The sequence below is a fragment of the Helobdella robusta genome (assembly GCF_000326865.2).
Source record: "Helobdella robusta unplaced genomic scaffold HELROscaffold_2, whole genome shotgun sequence".
In the NCBI taxonomy this organism is placed as follows: domain Eukaryota; kingdom Metazoa; phylum Annelida; class Clitellata; order Rhynchobdellida; family Glossiphoniidae; genus Helobdella; species Helobdella robusta.
Genome location: NW_008704083.1, coordinates 8,973,822 through 8,991,841, shown reverse-complemented (window position 1 = coordinate 8,991,841; position 18,020 = coordinate 8,973,822). Strand labels below are relative to the sequence as shown.

At 32.3% G+C, this 18,020-nt stretch overlaps 3 protein-coding genes across 3 annotated transcripts; 1 reads left to right on the top strand and 2 right to left on the bottom strand.

Moving 5' to 3' along the window:
• HELRODRAFT_160830 (hypothetical protein) lies at positions 1–2,733 on the bottom strand (the record flags this gene model as incomplete). Its single annotated transcript, XM_009017760.1, has 4 exons — positions 1–402; positions 456–536; positions 965–1,175; positions 2,726–2,733. 4 exons carry the CDS (start codon positions 2,731–2,733, stop codon positions 1–3), a joined length of 702 nt encoding a protein of 233 aa, XP_009016008.1.
• A 10,524-nt stretch (positions 2,734–13,257) lies between these two features.
• On the bottom strand, positions 13,258–15,862 carry HELRODRAFT_160829 (hypothetical protein; the record flags this gene model as incomplete). The annotated part of the gene is made up of 3 exons (XM_009017759.1): positions 13,258–13,373; positions 14,909–15,103; positions 15,331–15,862. 3 exons carry the CDS (start codon positions 15,860–15,862, stop codon positions 13,258–13,260), a joined length of 843 nt encoding a protein of 280 aa, XP_009016007.1.
• A 190-nt stretch (positions 15,863–16,052) lies between these two features.
• On the top strand, positions 16,053–17,066 carry HELRODRAFT_160828 (hypothetical protein; the record flags this gene model as incomplete). The annotated part of the gene is made up of 2 exons (XM_009017758.1): positions 16,053–16,078; positions 16,781–17,066. The coding sequence occupies 2 exons, from the start codon at positions 16,053–16,055 to the stop codon at positions 17,064–17,066; spliced, it is 312 nt and encodes a 103-aa protein (XP_009016006.1).
• Between the last annotated feature and the right edge of the window lie 954 nt (positions 17,067–18,020).

The window sequence follows — 18,020 nt, the reverse complement described above, 5'->3', positions numbered from 1 at the left end:
TCACTGATACTTCCCTAGTGATATCTTATAGGATAGTATCCCGGTCAGCATGAGTATGACCAAGTGACTGGCAGCCACTAGCAGCAGAACGGCCTGCAACAAACTCAAAGGCGATGAATCACTATTGTTGTAGTTGTTGTTGTTGCTGCTGCTGACGTCATCATCGTTGTTGATGTCTTTGTTATTGTTGTCGTTGATGTTGTTGTTGTTGTTACTTAGAGTTAAACCAGCGAGAGTAAAGTAGTAATAAAATTGCCGGTGTTTAGAAGAAAAGGGCGCAATTACATTTTCTGTGAATGATTTTTTATTACTGGAGCTACCACTGGTGCTACTACTGATGCTATTGATGCTACTACTGCTACCGCTAATATTATTACTGCTGTTGTTGATTTGTTTTCGTTGCTGTTGTTGCTGTTGTAAACTGCTTCGTTTGTTGGATGGACCTGGATTTGAACTATCGTCATCTTCGTCGTTATCGTTGCTGTTTCTGGAAGGACATTGCCAGTCTTCGAGGAGTTTTTGTCTTGTTTTGTTTTCTGTATAAAGGTTTGTATGTTTGTGTGGTTTGTATGTTTGTGTGGTCTGTATGTCTGTGTGGTTTGTATGTTTGTGTGGCTTGTATGTTTGTGGGGTTTGTATATTTGTTTGCTTTGTATGTTTGAGAGGATTGTTTGTTTGTATGGTTAGTATATTTGAATAATTTGTATATTACACTCCTTAAGAGAGAAACTATATACAAACGATGACAACAAGTATCAATTCAATTTGTAAGATATCATTCATCATCACTTTGTGTCATTTATTAAAGATTTTGTTATCAGCGCATTGCTTTTTATCATCATCGTTATCATCATCATAGTCATCATAACCATCATCATCTTCATCATCGTCATCATCATCATTACTTCTGGGACCTCAAAGATATGAAAAGTTTTATTGGAGCATATATTGGCCGTCAACGTACGTTAATATTATTGTTGATGCTGTTGTTGTTGCTGTTGTTGTTGATGTTGCTGTTGTTGATGTTATTGTTGTTGATGTTGCTGATGTTGATGATGTTGTTGTTAATGTTGTTGTTGTTATTGATGTGGTTGTTGATGTTGTTGTTGATGTTGATGACGATGTTGATGATGTTGTTTTTGTTGATGTTGTTGTTGATGATGTTGTTGTTGATGCTGTTAATGTTGTTGTTAATGTTGGTTCTGATGTTGCTGCTGTAGTAATTAATGGATTTTGTTGACGAGACCACAGTTATTTATGCTGCTAGTGCAGTAATAAATTAATGTTATCAAATTTTTCATAGCTGATGACGACCGTATCCTAATGACATGGCCTCAGATTCACTTATTCAGGATGAACTTATAACTTCAGGCAATTATCCTTGTTATTTTATTATTATTATTATGTTCCCCATTGCTGATGAGGATGTGTTTGCCTGGTTGTAAAATTGCTGACGCGAGTTTCACTGTTGCAATTCAGCGGTCAATCCACGTCAAACGATAGTGCCTCGCTGTTCAGACATCGAAATGCCAACAGTAATAAATTTTATAGTTCTGTTATTATACTACTACTACTACTACTACTACTACTACTACTACTACTACTACTACTTCCACCACCACTACTACTACTGCTACTACTACTACCAACACTACTACCATAGTAGCATTAGCTGAAATAGCAGTAACCGAAGCTGTTGCATCAGTAGTAGTAGTAATAGCAGTAATAGTAGTTGTAGTAGTAAATTTATTAGTAACATATAGTAACATAAACTACCATAACCCAATAACATTACATCATCATCATCAACGCTATCATCGTCGTCATCATCAGCATCTTCATCATCACCATCACAGGCTGACAGCTGTAAGCCAGGAATATTCATGGGATAATCGGATCGTTACTTCTTCCCAGTAGTTTTACTTCCGACTTTTACTAACATACTGTTGTTAACACAAATACGACTAGTAGTATTTCAAATTTCTTTTTTACAACAACAACTACTACTACTGCTGCTGCTGCTGCTGCTACTACTACTACTACAACTTCTACTACCTCTACTACGACTAACACCACACCAGCATGCATACTTTCGCGGAATGATGAATTGATATTGTTCTTTGAAAAAAAAAATTCATTAAGAAATTGGTGACTGAAGAAAATATGTGACAGGGAGAGAAGAATGTTGACAAAATTTCAAAGTGAAAAATTGTGTCGTGAAAACAAAGTTTCACACCATTGGGGTATATAAGATTAAAAATACACCAAAGTTCAAGATATAATACCTAGAAAAATAGCCGCAACGAAATACGCAGTACCAAAATACGCAATACCAAAGTACCCGTTAAAAATATCAGCAAAGTGTATAATATAAAAATGTAAGCAAAAGTTGAAAATACACGCAGGAAAAAATTTTTGGTTGTCAGCTGAAAGGAACTTATCAGAGAGTGATCAATCATCATCAACCCCTCCCAGTGTCTTCATTCATTCATTAATTCATTCCTTCATGCATTCATTCGTTCGTTTGTTTGCTTATTTAATTATTCATTCATTTATTCGTTCAATCATTCAATCGCTTACTCAATCATCCGTTTGTTTTTAATTAATCATTAATTTTTTCAGATTACTTTTATAATCTGTTAAATTATTCAATAAAAATTCTCATCAATCTTTCAATTAATTTATTCATTCCCCTACCCATCCATCTATCTGTTCATCCACTCACCCATCCATCTATCCACCTCTCCAACTATATCTTGTTCAATTCATCCGTCCATCCATCATTTCGACCCTCCATCAACAAACAAATTACTTTTTCAAGTGACGCTATAAATAATAATCTTTTTTCTTCTTTTTTTCTGAACCATTTTTCTATTTTTTTATGTTTTATTTTTGTTTTTAGTGCGTGATTTATTCCTTAAAGCTGAGATATAATTAACAATGATCACTTTGTGTGTTGTGAGTGCTGCTTCATTTATGGCTGATCCATGTTAACGAGATACAGATATGTATCCTACACACACACACACACACATATACACACCACACACACACACACACACACACAAACACACACACATATAAGCACAAACATTAACTGTACAATCCATTGACAATTTTAAAATAATGCTGCTAAAACAAACTACAAACGGACAGAAATGATGAACGTGAAAGCCGATTCATAAACATAAGCCAGAATTTATTAAATACGAACAAAAATAAATAAGACAAAAAATTGTAAAAAAAAAAGTAATGCCTCACATAAATAAAAAAATTGCAGAGACAAAAATGACGTAAAAATATGGAAAGCCAATTCAGCAATTGTCTATTCACGGAGAAAAAACTTGCACATAATAAAATGCATCGGCCACCTGGTGCGAATAATTTTTAATTATTCAAATCTCGTTACAGACGTTTCTCTATGTAAGCCGGGGGAATTAATGTTACATAAACCGCAATAAGAACCATGAGAAAATTGGTTGAAAGTAACTGCACATACATACATGGATACAAACATAGGGACATACATACATACATACATACATACATACATACATACATACATACATACATACATACATACATACATACATACATACATACATACATACATACATACATACATACATACATACATACATACATACATACATACATACATACATACATACATACATACATACATACATACATACATACATACATACATACATACATACATACATACATACATACATACATACATACATACATACATACATACATACATACATACATACATACATACATACATACATACATACATACATACATACATACATACATACATACATATATACATACATACATACATACATACACACATACACACATGCATACAGGCATGCATAATGCATACAAGAGGAACAAATTATAAACAAAATTAGCCTCTGGCAAAAAACAAATCAAAAAGAATAAATAAAATTCATATGTAGAAAAAATTATTAAAATCAAAAAATAGTGAGATAATATTTTTTCAAGATGAAAATATCAAAACAAGCGTGTGGTGTTTTTAAATTTGTTCATTTAAAATACGACACAAAATCATTCTAACGAAATAAATAAAATATCATAAACCTTCTTCATATTTTTGTTGTTGTTGTTGTTGTTGAGTCTAACTTCAATTAATGTCGAATCAACATTATCGATAAGTTTAATTCATTATGTATTAAAACGAAAATTCTCGAACAAAATCAAAAAATTTATTTAAAAATTGCTTATAAATTGTAAGATTGCTTTGGAATTTTATAGCACTTATGAATAGCAATTGCGCATCTGCACGTTTTTAGGCCTATAAATTCTGATGGGACATTTTTGATTCTATGTTTTCAATAGCGAGCGTCTACGAAGAAAGAATAAAAAGGAACTAAACAAAATTTATTCATCTTTTTCATTTATATTTAATTTTATGTGATAAGCTCTCCATTCCAATAAATAAACAAATGAAAAAAATTATTTCTGGCTGAAAATTCTTAAAAAATTTTCTCTCTCCCTCGGCTTAAAATCAAAACAAATTTATATTTTAATACATAAACAAACAAACCTTCATACACACCGATATACAAACTAATAAACATACACACAAACAAACATACATACATAAATACAAACAAATAAACAAACATGCATACATACATACAAACAAACAAACATAAAACGAAACAGTTTGGGCGAAACTTCATACAATGAGCATCATCTGTTCTTGCAGGAAAGTAAAAAAATCTATAAACTGAATGTAATCCTATTTTTACATTTTTTTAATATCTGCGTGATGTGTATTTTTAAATTTAGTCTAGTAATTTTCTGTATGTAGACATACAAAAACATTTTACCCGAACAAACATACAAATAAACAAACATGTACCTATGCAAAACAGAACAATCGCTGTTACATACAAACGCATATAAAACGTATGTATAGAAGATGCATAAATAGAAGCAGATTTGTTGTAAAGATTTTTCATCGAGTAATTGTACAAATAAACTCAATGAAAATAATAAAACATGATACTAAACAATATACAATGTAATACAATACGATAAAATGAAACGATACAAATCGAAACAGTTCGAAACGAAACCATAGAATGGACAGCAATTCACAGCAGACCAACAGTACAATTTTATGCATACAAAACTCGTAAAACATGTCCAGTTTCGTGCAGGTTATGATGATGATGTCATTTTTGACGCCACCATATATTGGCAACTATGGCGATAAAACAATGGTGATAAATTTGATGATGATGACAAAAAAAGTGATGACGGATCGGTTGATGGTGATGACGAGAATGATAATGATAAGAGAAAAGTGATAATGATGATGATGATGAAAAAATGGCGATGATGATAATAATAAAGACAACGATGATATAGAGATAGTGATGATAATACAAATGAAGGTAATCACTATTTATGAGTTAGGTTTTTGCGGCAATGATGATGATGATGATGACGAAGAAAAGGCTGATGTTGATGATAATGATGACGGATAGCGATGAAGATAGTGGATACTCTGATAAAGTTGAATCGACGATCCCTTTTTTAACACTTTTGGAAAGATATAAATCGGTCGCAATTAAATTTTTTTGAAATAATTATGCCATTATTTTAAGGACCCTTACAAGTAAACTATGAATAAATATTATAATTATTATTTATTTATAAATATATTTATTATTATTATTTGTTTATTTATTTATTTATTTGTTTATCTTCATCATGACGTCATTTGCTGACGATGATGATGATGAGGTGTCGTGTAACAGTTACAAATCGATTGTTTGACTGGCTAAACGGTTCATATTTTATGAGGTCACGTAGTGATGATGATGATGGTGACGATGTAAACTACTGTAGTGATAATGATAGTGAAAATGATAATAATGATGATGATGATGATGATGTTTAAGATAAAGATGGCGATGAAGATTTAAAGTTGTGGTACCGATTACAAACTAAAAAGTCTAAAAAATCATTGATGACTGTTTTTAAAATGACTATTAATCACAAAGTTATTTAATTTGATGATGATAAAAGTAAAAACTAGATAAAAGCAATGATGAAGTAGGATGTTGATAAGATGATGAGGTCATCAATTCTGATATTGTTGATAAAAATAGAGATGATATACAAATGATAAAATATTTCTCAAAAACGCCACCAAATTATACACTTTTATGTCTAGGAGGTTGAATGCTGCATCATCTAGTAACAAACTACCATTTTAATTTACCATATCAGAGCCATCTTCTAAATAACCAAACTATTTAGTACCACTTCATAATGACATCTCTTCTGTCAATTCAAGATATTACGCATCAAAAACTTAAAAATTTTCATTACCAAATTAAACATTCTCATGTCTAGAAGGAGATTAAGTAATACGTGAATCTGGTACCGAACTACCAGCATAACTCACTGTATCAGTGCAGCATTCCAAAAATCGAACTATACAACGTAGCTCATGAATCTAGTGAAAAACTAACAGCTTAATTCAACATCTTAGAGCCACATTCCAAAAAATGATTGAAATATAGCGCGTAGTTCATAATGATAGTTATTTCGTTGCTAAAAACTAAAAAAAAATAACTTTTCAAAACTGTTTTGAAACTGAGTTTACTGACTTTAATTACAACATTGCTCACAATGGAAAGGCCCTCGAACCCACCCCCTTCTAGTTCTGTCACCAGTTGTATATAATGATAATGATGATAATGGGTTTGTTGTTGTTGATAGAAAAAAATGGTGATAATGATGATGACGACGATGATGACGATGGTGTAAATGCGGATGACGACGATGGTGATAATTAATTTACCCGAAGTCAATGTTTGACAAATTGAAAAATTGGATAAATGATCATGGTTTTCAATTTTTCATCTTGGCACTAGAACGCAAAGCCTAGTAGTAGTAACAACAGTAATAGTTGCTGTAGTGGTAATAGTAGTAGTAGTAATAATAGAGTAGTAGTAGTAGCAGTAGCAGCAGAAGCAGCATCAGAAGTACAGGCAGTAGTAATACTTGCTGGTCATACAATAATCGTGACTATAAACCGTACCGACACTGTTTGAAAATGAGTAACTCAAAAAATATCATGATTATTTCGAAATGATAGTGATGAAGATGACGCCGATGGTGATGACGATATAAGTACACGGATGAAAATGAAAAATGTCGGAATGGGAAGAAAACATTGCAACTGATGTACTGCTTAATACTTTTATCCATCCAAACATCCATCAATCCATCGATCAGACAATTTTTCTATCAACCGTTTATCCATTAATCAATCAATCCTCAACTTTTATATATATGTATCTATTATAGAGAAAGAGAGAGAGAGAGAGAAAGAAAAGAAAGCAAGAAAAGGATAAAATATATCCAAATACGTAAGGTAAGTGTTAATATCTAACCTTTAGTTTAATAAACTACCATTTTTGTTTTTCACTAATTCATTCAGTCACTCATCCACTCAATCATATCTTTCCATCTATCTTATAATTCATTTTCATTCATTTATTTATTACATTTTAAATCAGCCAATCTATGTGTCCAGATTTTATTTAAAAAAAAAATTCAAAGTGAATCCAAAGAGGCGAATCAGATTGAAAATTATAATGAATAATTTTCATAACTATTGTCCCTATGTCTGCCTGCCTGTATGTTTGTATGTATGTCTGTCTGTCTGTTTGTCTGTCTGTCTGTTTGTCTGTCTGATTGTGTGTATGCGTGTTTGTATGTATACACAAGTGGGTGATTGACACTTAGATCGTTCATTATCGCATCGTTACATTGAGTTTGTATTGCTCAACTGAGTTTTGAGATTGCTCGTTCGATCCTGATGGTGATGATCTTGGTGATGATGATGATGGTGATAATAATAATAATAATGATGATGATGATGATGATGATGATGATGACAATGATGATGATGATGATGATGATACTGATGATGATAATAATAATAATAATAATAATATAATAATAATAATAATAATGATGATGATGATGACGTTGATAACGATGATAAGGTTGATGGTAGTGAGAAAAATGAAAAAAGGTGGAAATAATTTTAATGATGCGTGGTAGGTAAATTACCAACCATAATGACGCTGGCAAGAACATTCTTAATTATGACGTCATCATTGACGATGATTGTGAAGGAAGGTGATGAAGGTGATGACGTGCCGATGCTTTTAACGAAAATGAAATAGTTTTATCTGTGTCATCATCATATTGTTAGTTGGTAATTAATTGAAATATATTTTGTAATTTTAATGAGTGACACAACATTAAACATAATCAACTTTATCCTTATAATCGTCCCCATCAACTTTATCTTCGCCACCATTTTCGTCATCATCATCGTCATCATCTTCTTCATCGTCATCTTTTTCATCGTCGTAATCATTTTCATCATCGTCATCATCATCATCATCTTCTTCTTCATCAGCATCTTCATCATCATCGTCGTCGTCATCATTTTCATCAATGGCGGACAGACTACATATGCTTGAAAAATCTCAGCGACTGACAAGTTGATGACGTAAGAGAGCAGGTGATCAGTCAGGTGACCTCTCGTATGAATTTATGATGACGATGATGTCTGTGACGATGATGTTCATGATGATGATGTTCATGATGATGATAAGAAAGATAAGACGACAATGATAACCGATGATAAAGATGATAACACCATGACCAATGGCACATGTTAAAAATTTATTTCCATAATATTTATAATTTGCCGTTAAAATTTTTATAAAATTTTTGATCTCACTTGTTTCAGAGTACCAAAACTTTTTTCAAAATAGCTATCTTCAGTAATAATAAAAAGCCATTGGTCATAGTGTTATCATCTTTATCATTGGTTATCATTGTCGTATTATCTTTCTTATCATCATGTTTGCAAACCTAAAAATGACAAATATAAAATGATAGTCCGTTATTTATTTTAATTTTTACAATTTCAAATTTTAATTTAATGTAATTTGTTTGAAAAAAAGTTTTTAAAACTTTTAATGTTTACAAACTTTTGAACTACTTTTTAAAAATTGGTTTATTTGTAGATGTAACACTCTCTGATAGATGCTATAATTTGTTTCTATCTAAAACTTTTCCAAAAGGTTTTTTCAAGTTTTAAAATTTTTCTTACTATGAACAAGTTGTTAATTTGGTTTAACAATTTTAAATTTCAGTTAATTTATTTTCTGTTTTTATCCTTTTTATTCTTAAAAACTTTTTTTGTTCTCACCCTCCTCGCTTTAAATCATTGACATTACTTTTACTGTTACTGCTACATTACTGTTACTTTCTCCAAGACAATCTTACAAACTTGGTTGAGGCGTTTGGCACCGTTGTTGAAGTGATAAGACTGGATGGAATTCATTGAGATACTTGGCTATCAGAAACTATTGACATTGCTATTTCTGTTATTAATATTATATTTTCTGTTACTTATGTTAAGGGTGACCTAACAGACTTCGGTCTCGGGTTTCCTAGTAATTAACTTGTTTTCTGCTGAATTAAAGTTTCTTTCAATTTCAATTTCAATTCATTGGCTATCAGAAACTATGTATGTGATGATTTGGTACCTCTGAAAATTACTAAAGAAAAAATTATGGAAAATATATTAATACTTGCTTTTATTTCAATACTTAGGCTATTACTACTACTGCTACTACTGCTACTACTACTACTACTACTACTACAACTAGTAGTAGTATTTACTACTACTACAACTAGTAGTAGTAGTATTTACTACTACTACAACTAGTAGTAGTAGTATTTACTACTACTACAACTAGTAGTAGTAGTATTTATACTACTACTGCTACAAAATCATAAAATAATAATAATATTAATAAAAATTATAATGAAAAAATATTATTATTAATAATACAGGAGCCAGTATTAAAATAGCAGTATGTTGTCAAAGGAATTAGCGTCAAAAGCAGCAGAATTTTTTCGTCATGCCCACGTCATCATCAATGATATATATAATCGCGTTCGACATTGGGTTTGTATTCATCGTCGTCATCATCATTGTCATCCTCATCGTCGTCGTCATCGTCACACATATAAAATCACACACACACACACACACACACACACACACACACACATATACAAACACACATATACATAGGCGCGCGCTCACACACAATTATAAAACCCCACATAAATACATTCGTGATATTAACCAATGATATAGACGCTTTTTAGCATCACGTGATTTCTATTTTATGACGTCACGAAGTACAAGCATGGCTTAGCACGTCATTCATTTATGTCAATAAAAGTTCAGCTCCAAATAAATAACGATTTGCATCTTTTTTTGCTAAAAGTTTTTTCTTGATTTTTTTTCGTTTCGTTTCTTTTTTCATTTTATTTTTCTTTCATTGGTGTTTATTTATTTTTTTATTATTTCATCCGTTCGTCATCCAATGATGACGCTTCGATTTTTGTTTGCATGACTTTTTAATACGTAGTACATAAACGTGTGTGTGTGTGCGTGTGTATGTGTGCGTGTTTTTATGTGTGTGTGTGTTTGTATGTGTGTCTGTGTGTGTGTGCTTGTGCAGGTGTTCATACATAATTGCTAATTTAAACACATGAAAAAATACCAAATCACGCACATAAAATCATACCAATTTATACACACAAACCCACACACACACGCACACATACACACGCAGACATATAGTCTGTTTATTTAATATAAATTTATACATTGCATGCACATTGTACGTGGTTGACTCAGACAAATTGCCTTATAGCCTCATATTGAGATTTATAGGGCCATTTATTGAGATTAATTTTTTATGTGTTTGCTCTCCTAATTAGCACACATCTACCAAAATTACTTACCGAAAAATAAATAAAAACGGTTTTTACGTTAAAAATATTATAAAAAATTAATAAATTAGATGTTGTAGATGTGAATAGATATAGTATCTTATAGTGTTGGCTGTTGTAGTAGGTTTGATTGAATTTTTAAAAATAAAAAAAAATAAAAAAATATGGATAATATTACTGATTGCAATGAAAGTCGTCGTTAATCTTTACCAGCCATGGAAACTTATGATGAATTAATTTACGGTAAAACAGAAAAATAGTAATAAAGATAAATATTACAAATAAGATACTTCTTATCCGTCTGGCGAGTTTTTTCTCTTCATTCCATTCCTTTCGCTGTGCAAGCATATGAACAGATGTCAAAATTATCGTGATGTATGCTTATGTATAGTGTATAGGGTGGAAAAAAGGTTAATTATTATATATGCATGCATGTGTGTTGTATGTGTGTGTGTGTTCTATGCGTGTGTGTGTGTATGTTTGTATGTGTGTTTATAAACGTTTGAAGACATAGATGTGTGTGTCTGTGTGTGTGAGTGTCTGTGTGCGTGTGCGAATGTATAAATTAGGTATAAATAAATGTTAGGACCGCTGCTTTCATATCATATTCATATTTTTTTAGTTTATATATTTATTTATTAGTTCAGACATAACATGAAATCTGTATATGTATTCCATGTATAAACGTGTTTGTGTATAAATTGTACTGCTATCATTTATATATTTGGGATATTGATTTAGTTAGAGTCTTATAATTACTTCCACAATATCTAAAATGATTGACATTGGAAGGTTGATGGTTAGAAAAGATAAAGTGAAAGAAAGAGAGAGGAAAAAAGAAAGAGAGAAAGAGTGAGAGAGAGAAAGAGAGAGAGAATAAAAAAGAGAGAGAGTGAGAGATACAACCTAGAGATATATTTGAAGGGCTTGATAAGATCTTCATGAACATAATGCAAAAATGCCGCAAGATATCGAATCACAATTATGTTTCTCCTGTAGAGAAATGTTTAGTTAAAATGTGACAAGAGAAAAAAATAGAAATATAATATGGAAATTTATCTATCTAATGATAGGAAAATTGGTAACTAATCTAGTATTTAATGAAAATAAAAGCTGAACAAACTTTGAAATTTAAAACAAATTAATAATGATATAACTTCCACTAAATGAACAAAGTGAACAAACACAAACAAACCAAAATCTCAACAGATAAGTCTAATTAGCTGGGAGTTTTTGCGTTATCTTCATAATTTTCTCCATTTTTTTAGTTTATAGCTATCTTTTTTTTTAATGTTTCAAGTTTCTTCAAACTTTTTAAGCTCTCATGCAATTAGGTGCAAAACAATATGATAATTATAAAAGTTCATTTTTTAGTTAAAAATAGATTTAGTGAAGAAACATTTTTTTGTCTGTTCTTGTATTTTTTAAAACTGAGTAAAACACAAAACTATACATGCGCGCACGCACATATGCACGTAAAACAATTTTTTAATGGAAATAATGAAGCCTGTGTAGTTTCCTATTTCCAATTTCAAAATCTATCTGTATCACATTTTGGTGTTCATCTGTTTGTATTTGTGTTCATTCAGGCGTTCATAAGCATATTTTGGTTCATCTATCTATTCATTTGTAGGTTTGCTTGTTGTTTGCTTGTTTGTTTGCATTTGTTCACTGTTTTGTTAGTCCGTTTGCTGGTCCGTCTGTTCACATTTTACAACTCATTTGTTTATTTTTTGTTTGTATATATAATTTTTAATTTTTAGCTAATCTTTTGTTCATTCATCCATTTAATTGATCATTTATCTGTTCCATTGTTTAGACAATATTCATTCACATGTTCATTCACATGTTCATTCAAATGTTCATTCATTTGTTCATTTACATGTTCATTCGAATGTTTATTTGTTTGTTCATTCACTTGTTCATTCACATGTTCATTCATTTGTTCATTCACTTGTTCATTCATTTGTTCATTTACATGTTCATTCGAATGTTTATTTGTTTGTTCATTCACTTGTTCATTCACATGTTCATTCATTTGTTCATTCACTTGTTCATTCATTTGTTCATTTACATGTTCATTCGAATGTTTATTTGTTTGTTCATTCACTTGTTCATTCACATGTTCATTCATTTGTTCATTCACTTGTTCATTCATTTGTTCATTTACATGTTCATTCGAATGTTTATTTGTTTGTTCATTCACTTGTTCATTCACATGTTCATTCATTTGTTCATTCACTTGTTCATTCATTTGTTCATTTACATGTTCATTCGAATGTTTATTTGTTTGTTCATTCACTTGTTCATTCACATGTTCATTCATTTGTTCATTCACTTGTTCATTCATTTGTTCATTTATGTGTTCATTGTCGTTGACAGTGAGCAAACAGTGTCGATGGTGTTAGAGAGAATGAATGGACGGCACGGACGCTGGTCAGTAAATAAAAGAAAACAAAAATCGGACAGAAATCCTGAAGAACGAAACAAAGAATGAAAAAATGTAATTAGATTGAAAAAAGAAGTTGGTGAGATAAAGAGGAGGAACCCGGAGAACGAGTGAGGAGAGGGAATGTAGGGTAGAAAGAATGAAAAAAGGTAGAAAAATTAGTTTGAAAGAGGCAGAGAAATAATGAAAAAAGAGCAAGAGAGAGAGAGAGAGAGAGAGAGAGAGAAGAGGGAAGAAAGAGAAATGAAGTGTTCTCTACTGCCTGATCTACACTTTATCAGTTTTGCCAATATCGATTAGAAATTTGTGTTGTGTGCTAATGTCTCTCTCTATGTTTGCTCGGTACAAATTTTTGTGTATGTGCATTTGTTTGTTTAAATCTATATATATATATATATATATATACATATACAGAAATCTTCAGATTTGGTTAAATGTATATATAAGTTTGTATAACAGTTTTACAAGTAAAGGTTTTTAGTGAAAGTTTATATGAGTAGTGTATTGTATGTATGCGTTTATGTGTGTCTGTACTTGTACATATAGCTGTGTGTAGGCTTGTGCATGTCGTTTGTGTGCACGCCTGACTACATCGTACTGTAGATAGTATAACAAAGGAATAAAACATTTTTTAATTTGTATTTATGCATACAAACAAATTTCCATTTGAGTGTATGGCATTTTATAGTGGGTTTCTTAAACGTAGGCGGTATTGGATGGAGAAAAAAAAAATTCAGAGACATGAAATCAAATCTCGAAAGTATAAAAATTTAAAAAATTAGAAAATACAATTTTTGTTATACGCGAGTATATAACGTATTTTGGTATATTATATTTTGTGTTTTGTTATATATTCGTATCAAATTGGATGGGAAAATGATGCTACGTTTACGATGACGTCATAACTGATTATGACATCAATGATGATGAAGATGATGCTAATAAGAATGACGATGCTGATGATGAAGGAAAAGATAACGACGGTGACAATGGTTTTAATATTGATGATGAAAATGATCTTAACATGATAATGATGCTGATGACATTAATATCCTATATCCATCCATCGATCCTTCCATCTATCCATTCATCTATCTCTTCATTCAATCATCCATCTAGCCCTCTATCCATCCAGCTATCCATCCATCCACTCCATCAACTTTCAGTGTGAGAGGAAATGGATCAATAATGCAAGACCGAAAAGAAATGAAAGGGGAAAAAAATACTACAAAGAATAAAGAATATAATTTTTTATAAAACTTTCGCCAAAATGTAACACACAAACAAATTTTAACACATAATAACAAATAACCACCAATGAAAAAAAACGAATTTTACATTTTGCAAATAAAATTTAACACGTAAGACCTCGCAAAAACACCAACGTTAACAAGATATAAAGAACAAAAACCAACGATTTTTCATGTGGTTGTGTGTAGGATGAATTTTTTCAAAAAAAAAACACACAGCAAGACAACAAACCTAAACAACTAAAAACAACAATAAACAACAACACAAACAGCAAACTACAAACTGAAAAATGGTTAAAAGTGAACTTACTAAAAAGTGCCATGACGCTATACGCACGACATTCTCCTACCAGAGATCTTTCGAAATTGGCGGAAAAATTGAAATAATAAGCAGACGAAAAAAATTCAAATTCTTGACCAGTTGACATGTTGATCGGTTTAGAACCGAATTTCTGTATTCGATATCGTTGTAAGTAGTTGTTGGAGCAAGGCACAATTGACCAACCTGTTGTTGTTGTCGTTGTTGTTGCTGTGTTTGTATGTTGTTTTTGTCGTTGTTGTTGTGTTTGTGTGCTGTTGTTGTTGTGTGTGTGTGTTGTTGTTGTGCTTGTGTGCTGTTGATGTCGTTTTTGCTGTTGTGTTTGTATGTTGTGTTGTTGATGTGTTCATGTGTAATACAGCAGCTAATAAACCGCATTAAGGTAATATAAAAAAATTAACCAGCCTACTGACCAATAGGATTGTAGCCGGGGAAGTAAATGCCGATGACGTCACCTTTCTCGACATTGATTGGAGGCTCGATGCGGACCTCGTGATTTCGAAGTTTTTCCGGGTGCACGAACGTTTGGCTGACCAGCTTATAGGTCAATGAGGATGGCGATGATGACGACGACACCGATAATGACGATGGTGTTGGTGATGTTTTTGAAAAGGCCGGAAATGACGTTGTCTCTGAAGGAATGCGTTGTTTACCGGATTGATTGTTGCGAAGCGGTTTCGACGGTTTCGGAGACGGTTTTTGTCGGTTTTGTGTCTGCTGTTGATGTTTCAATTGGTTCTGCCGTTCGGAGTAATAATACTGAAGAGTTAATTTGGTAGGACGCCATATCTGCAGATAGACCGAGTGCTTTACCGAGGTTGTTTTCGCGTAAAAATTCCAATAATCGATTTGGCATCGGGTCGGAATGGTCTGAGAGGGATTGAGGAGAAGGACAGAATTGCTGATGGAATCCTCTTCTCGTCGTAGGATCACTTCCTCACCCATGGCACGTGATTCTGGGAGATAAATGCATGGATTGAAAAATGGATGGATGGATGAAGGAATGGATAGACGGATGAATATATAAATAAATTGATGGATGAAGGAGTTGGATAAGTGGTTAAATGAACGGAAAAGGAAGACATTAAAAGATACGACGAATTCGAATAAATATAGTCAAAAATGTGATATCAAAATGATGAAACGAAGTGGATATAAATGGTTAGATGATACCGAATGATACTAATGATAATAAACTAACGCACTTTTATTGAGCCGATAACCTGATTACGGCAAGTATAATATTAATAAAAATAATGAGGAAGGTGTTAAAGATGATGATGATGATGATGATGATGTTGATGATGATGATGTTGATGATGATGATGACAACTTTGATGCTGATGATGATGTTTCGTAAAAAATAGAAGTATAATAATGGCAGTGGTAATGGCGTGAGACGCCGTTACGCCGGCTATCAATTGTCGTTAACGTCATCATCGTCATCATCATCCCCTTCATCGCCATCACCATTTTCGTCTTCATCACCATCATCATCTTCTTCTTCTTCATCATCATCACCGGCGTTCTCACCAGCATTATCATTGTCCTTTCCATCACCGTCACCATCTTACTAAATGCCGTTCAAATGAGTGCTTCTTCTACTTCTTCACTTGTTTGTGTTTTCTTAAATATGCGATTCTCTATTTTTTTCTTGGTTGCAATATTCAGCGCAAATACTCTTAAACATAGGTTACATCAGCATATTACATACACAAACATACAAACAACGGTACAATTCAACACACACACAAACATACAAACACGTACATAATACAAATACATACATGCATACATACATACATTGGCGTGGGATGTTACGGTCCCTGGCACCCTCGCCGAACGATATGTAAACCTGACAAGTAAAGAATGCGGTTTGGCCGCGGCCAGGGCAGCTGACGAGAAAATGAAAAAATATGGGAACGCCCTTCCCTCGATGGAATTCTTGCCAATATGCATCGAGGTTCTCGGCCCGATGGACCCCAACACCCTTAAATTTCTTAAGGCAATATGTAAAATGATCAGCGTCAGATCAGGCGACAGCAGGGAACTGTTTTTCGCAACTAACCACATTTCGTGCTTGTTGCTGCGGTTCCTGCGTGTCTGTGTGCTTGAAAATATCCAACTGAATGCCGACATGTGCAATTAACGACAAATCAAAGTGTTAATCTATTTGTTACTTGATGTTTGACGGTTCAGTGTCACTCATCATGTTTTAGTTTTAACATACATACATACATACATATGTGTAATACAAACAAACATTTATTAGCAGTTATGTATCTTGTTCTCATCTTTTTTTCCTAACTTTTTATTAGTTTAGGTAGGAGTAAAATAGGTGAGCCTTGGCTAAAGTTAAATAAAAGTTTATAAAAAAAATTGTTTGATCATAGGTTGATGCAACCGCACAAAAGAAATGACTTCATTCCAAACTTGTTTGGTTTGCTATGTATTCTTTGAAAGGCACCCTTCCTCTAGATGGAATCAGTTGTTCGCCGATGGTTACAAAAGAACTTACAGCACACGATTTTTTACAATTATCAATGAATAAATTCCAAAATTCGCTGAGAGGAGAAAACTCTGCACGTGTATCACAGTTGCAAGATTAAGATTAAGACTAAAAGGCGATTAATGCTGAATACTGCAGGAAATATTGATCTTCCAGACATTCATTGTGACCATAGTGATCTGAGTGACTCGTGTTGAGATCTATAAACGCAAAGCAAAAAGAAAATACCAATGACTCCTTTTAACTCTTCAGCATCTTTAATTTTCAGGCATTCGCATTTTTACCTTTGAATTTTATTTTAAAACGGCCAAACTGGTTTGTATGTAAAACAATCATTTGCAACATACAAATTCAGCACCTTTGAGTTGCATTAAAGAGCGCTATATAAATTCTCTAATAATAATAATAATAATAATAATAATTTTTTTCCAACTCCAATCTGACCTTCCATGTTATGCCTAATACTTGCAACTCCCACTCGAGAATTTGAAGGAGGATTTGCATCCCATATTATAACTACCATCCCTACTGATATAAGCTTTTTGCTTATTTCCTGCTTGTGAATGCTGTTTTTTACTGTTCTTATCCCTCATT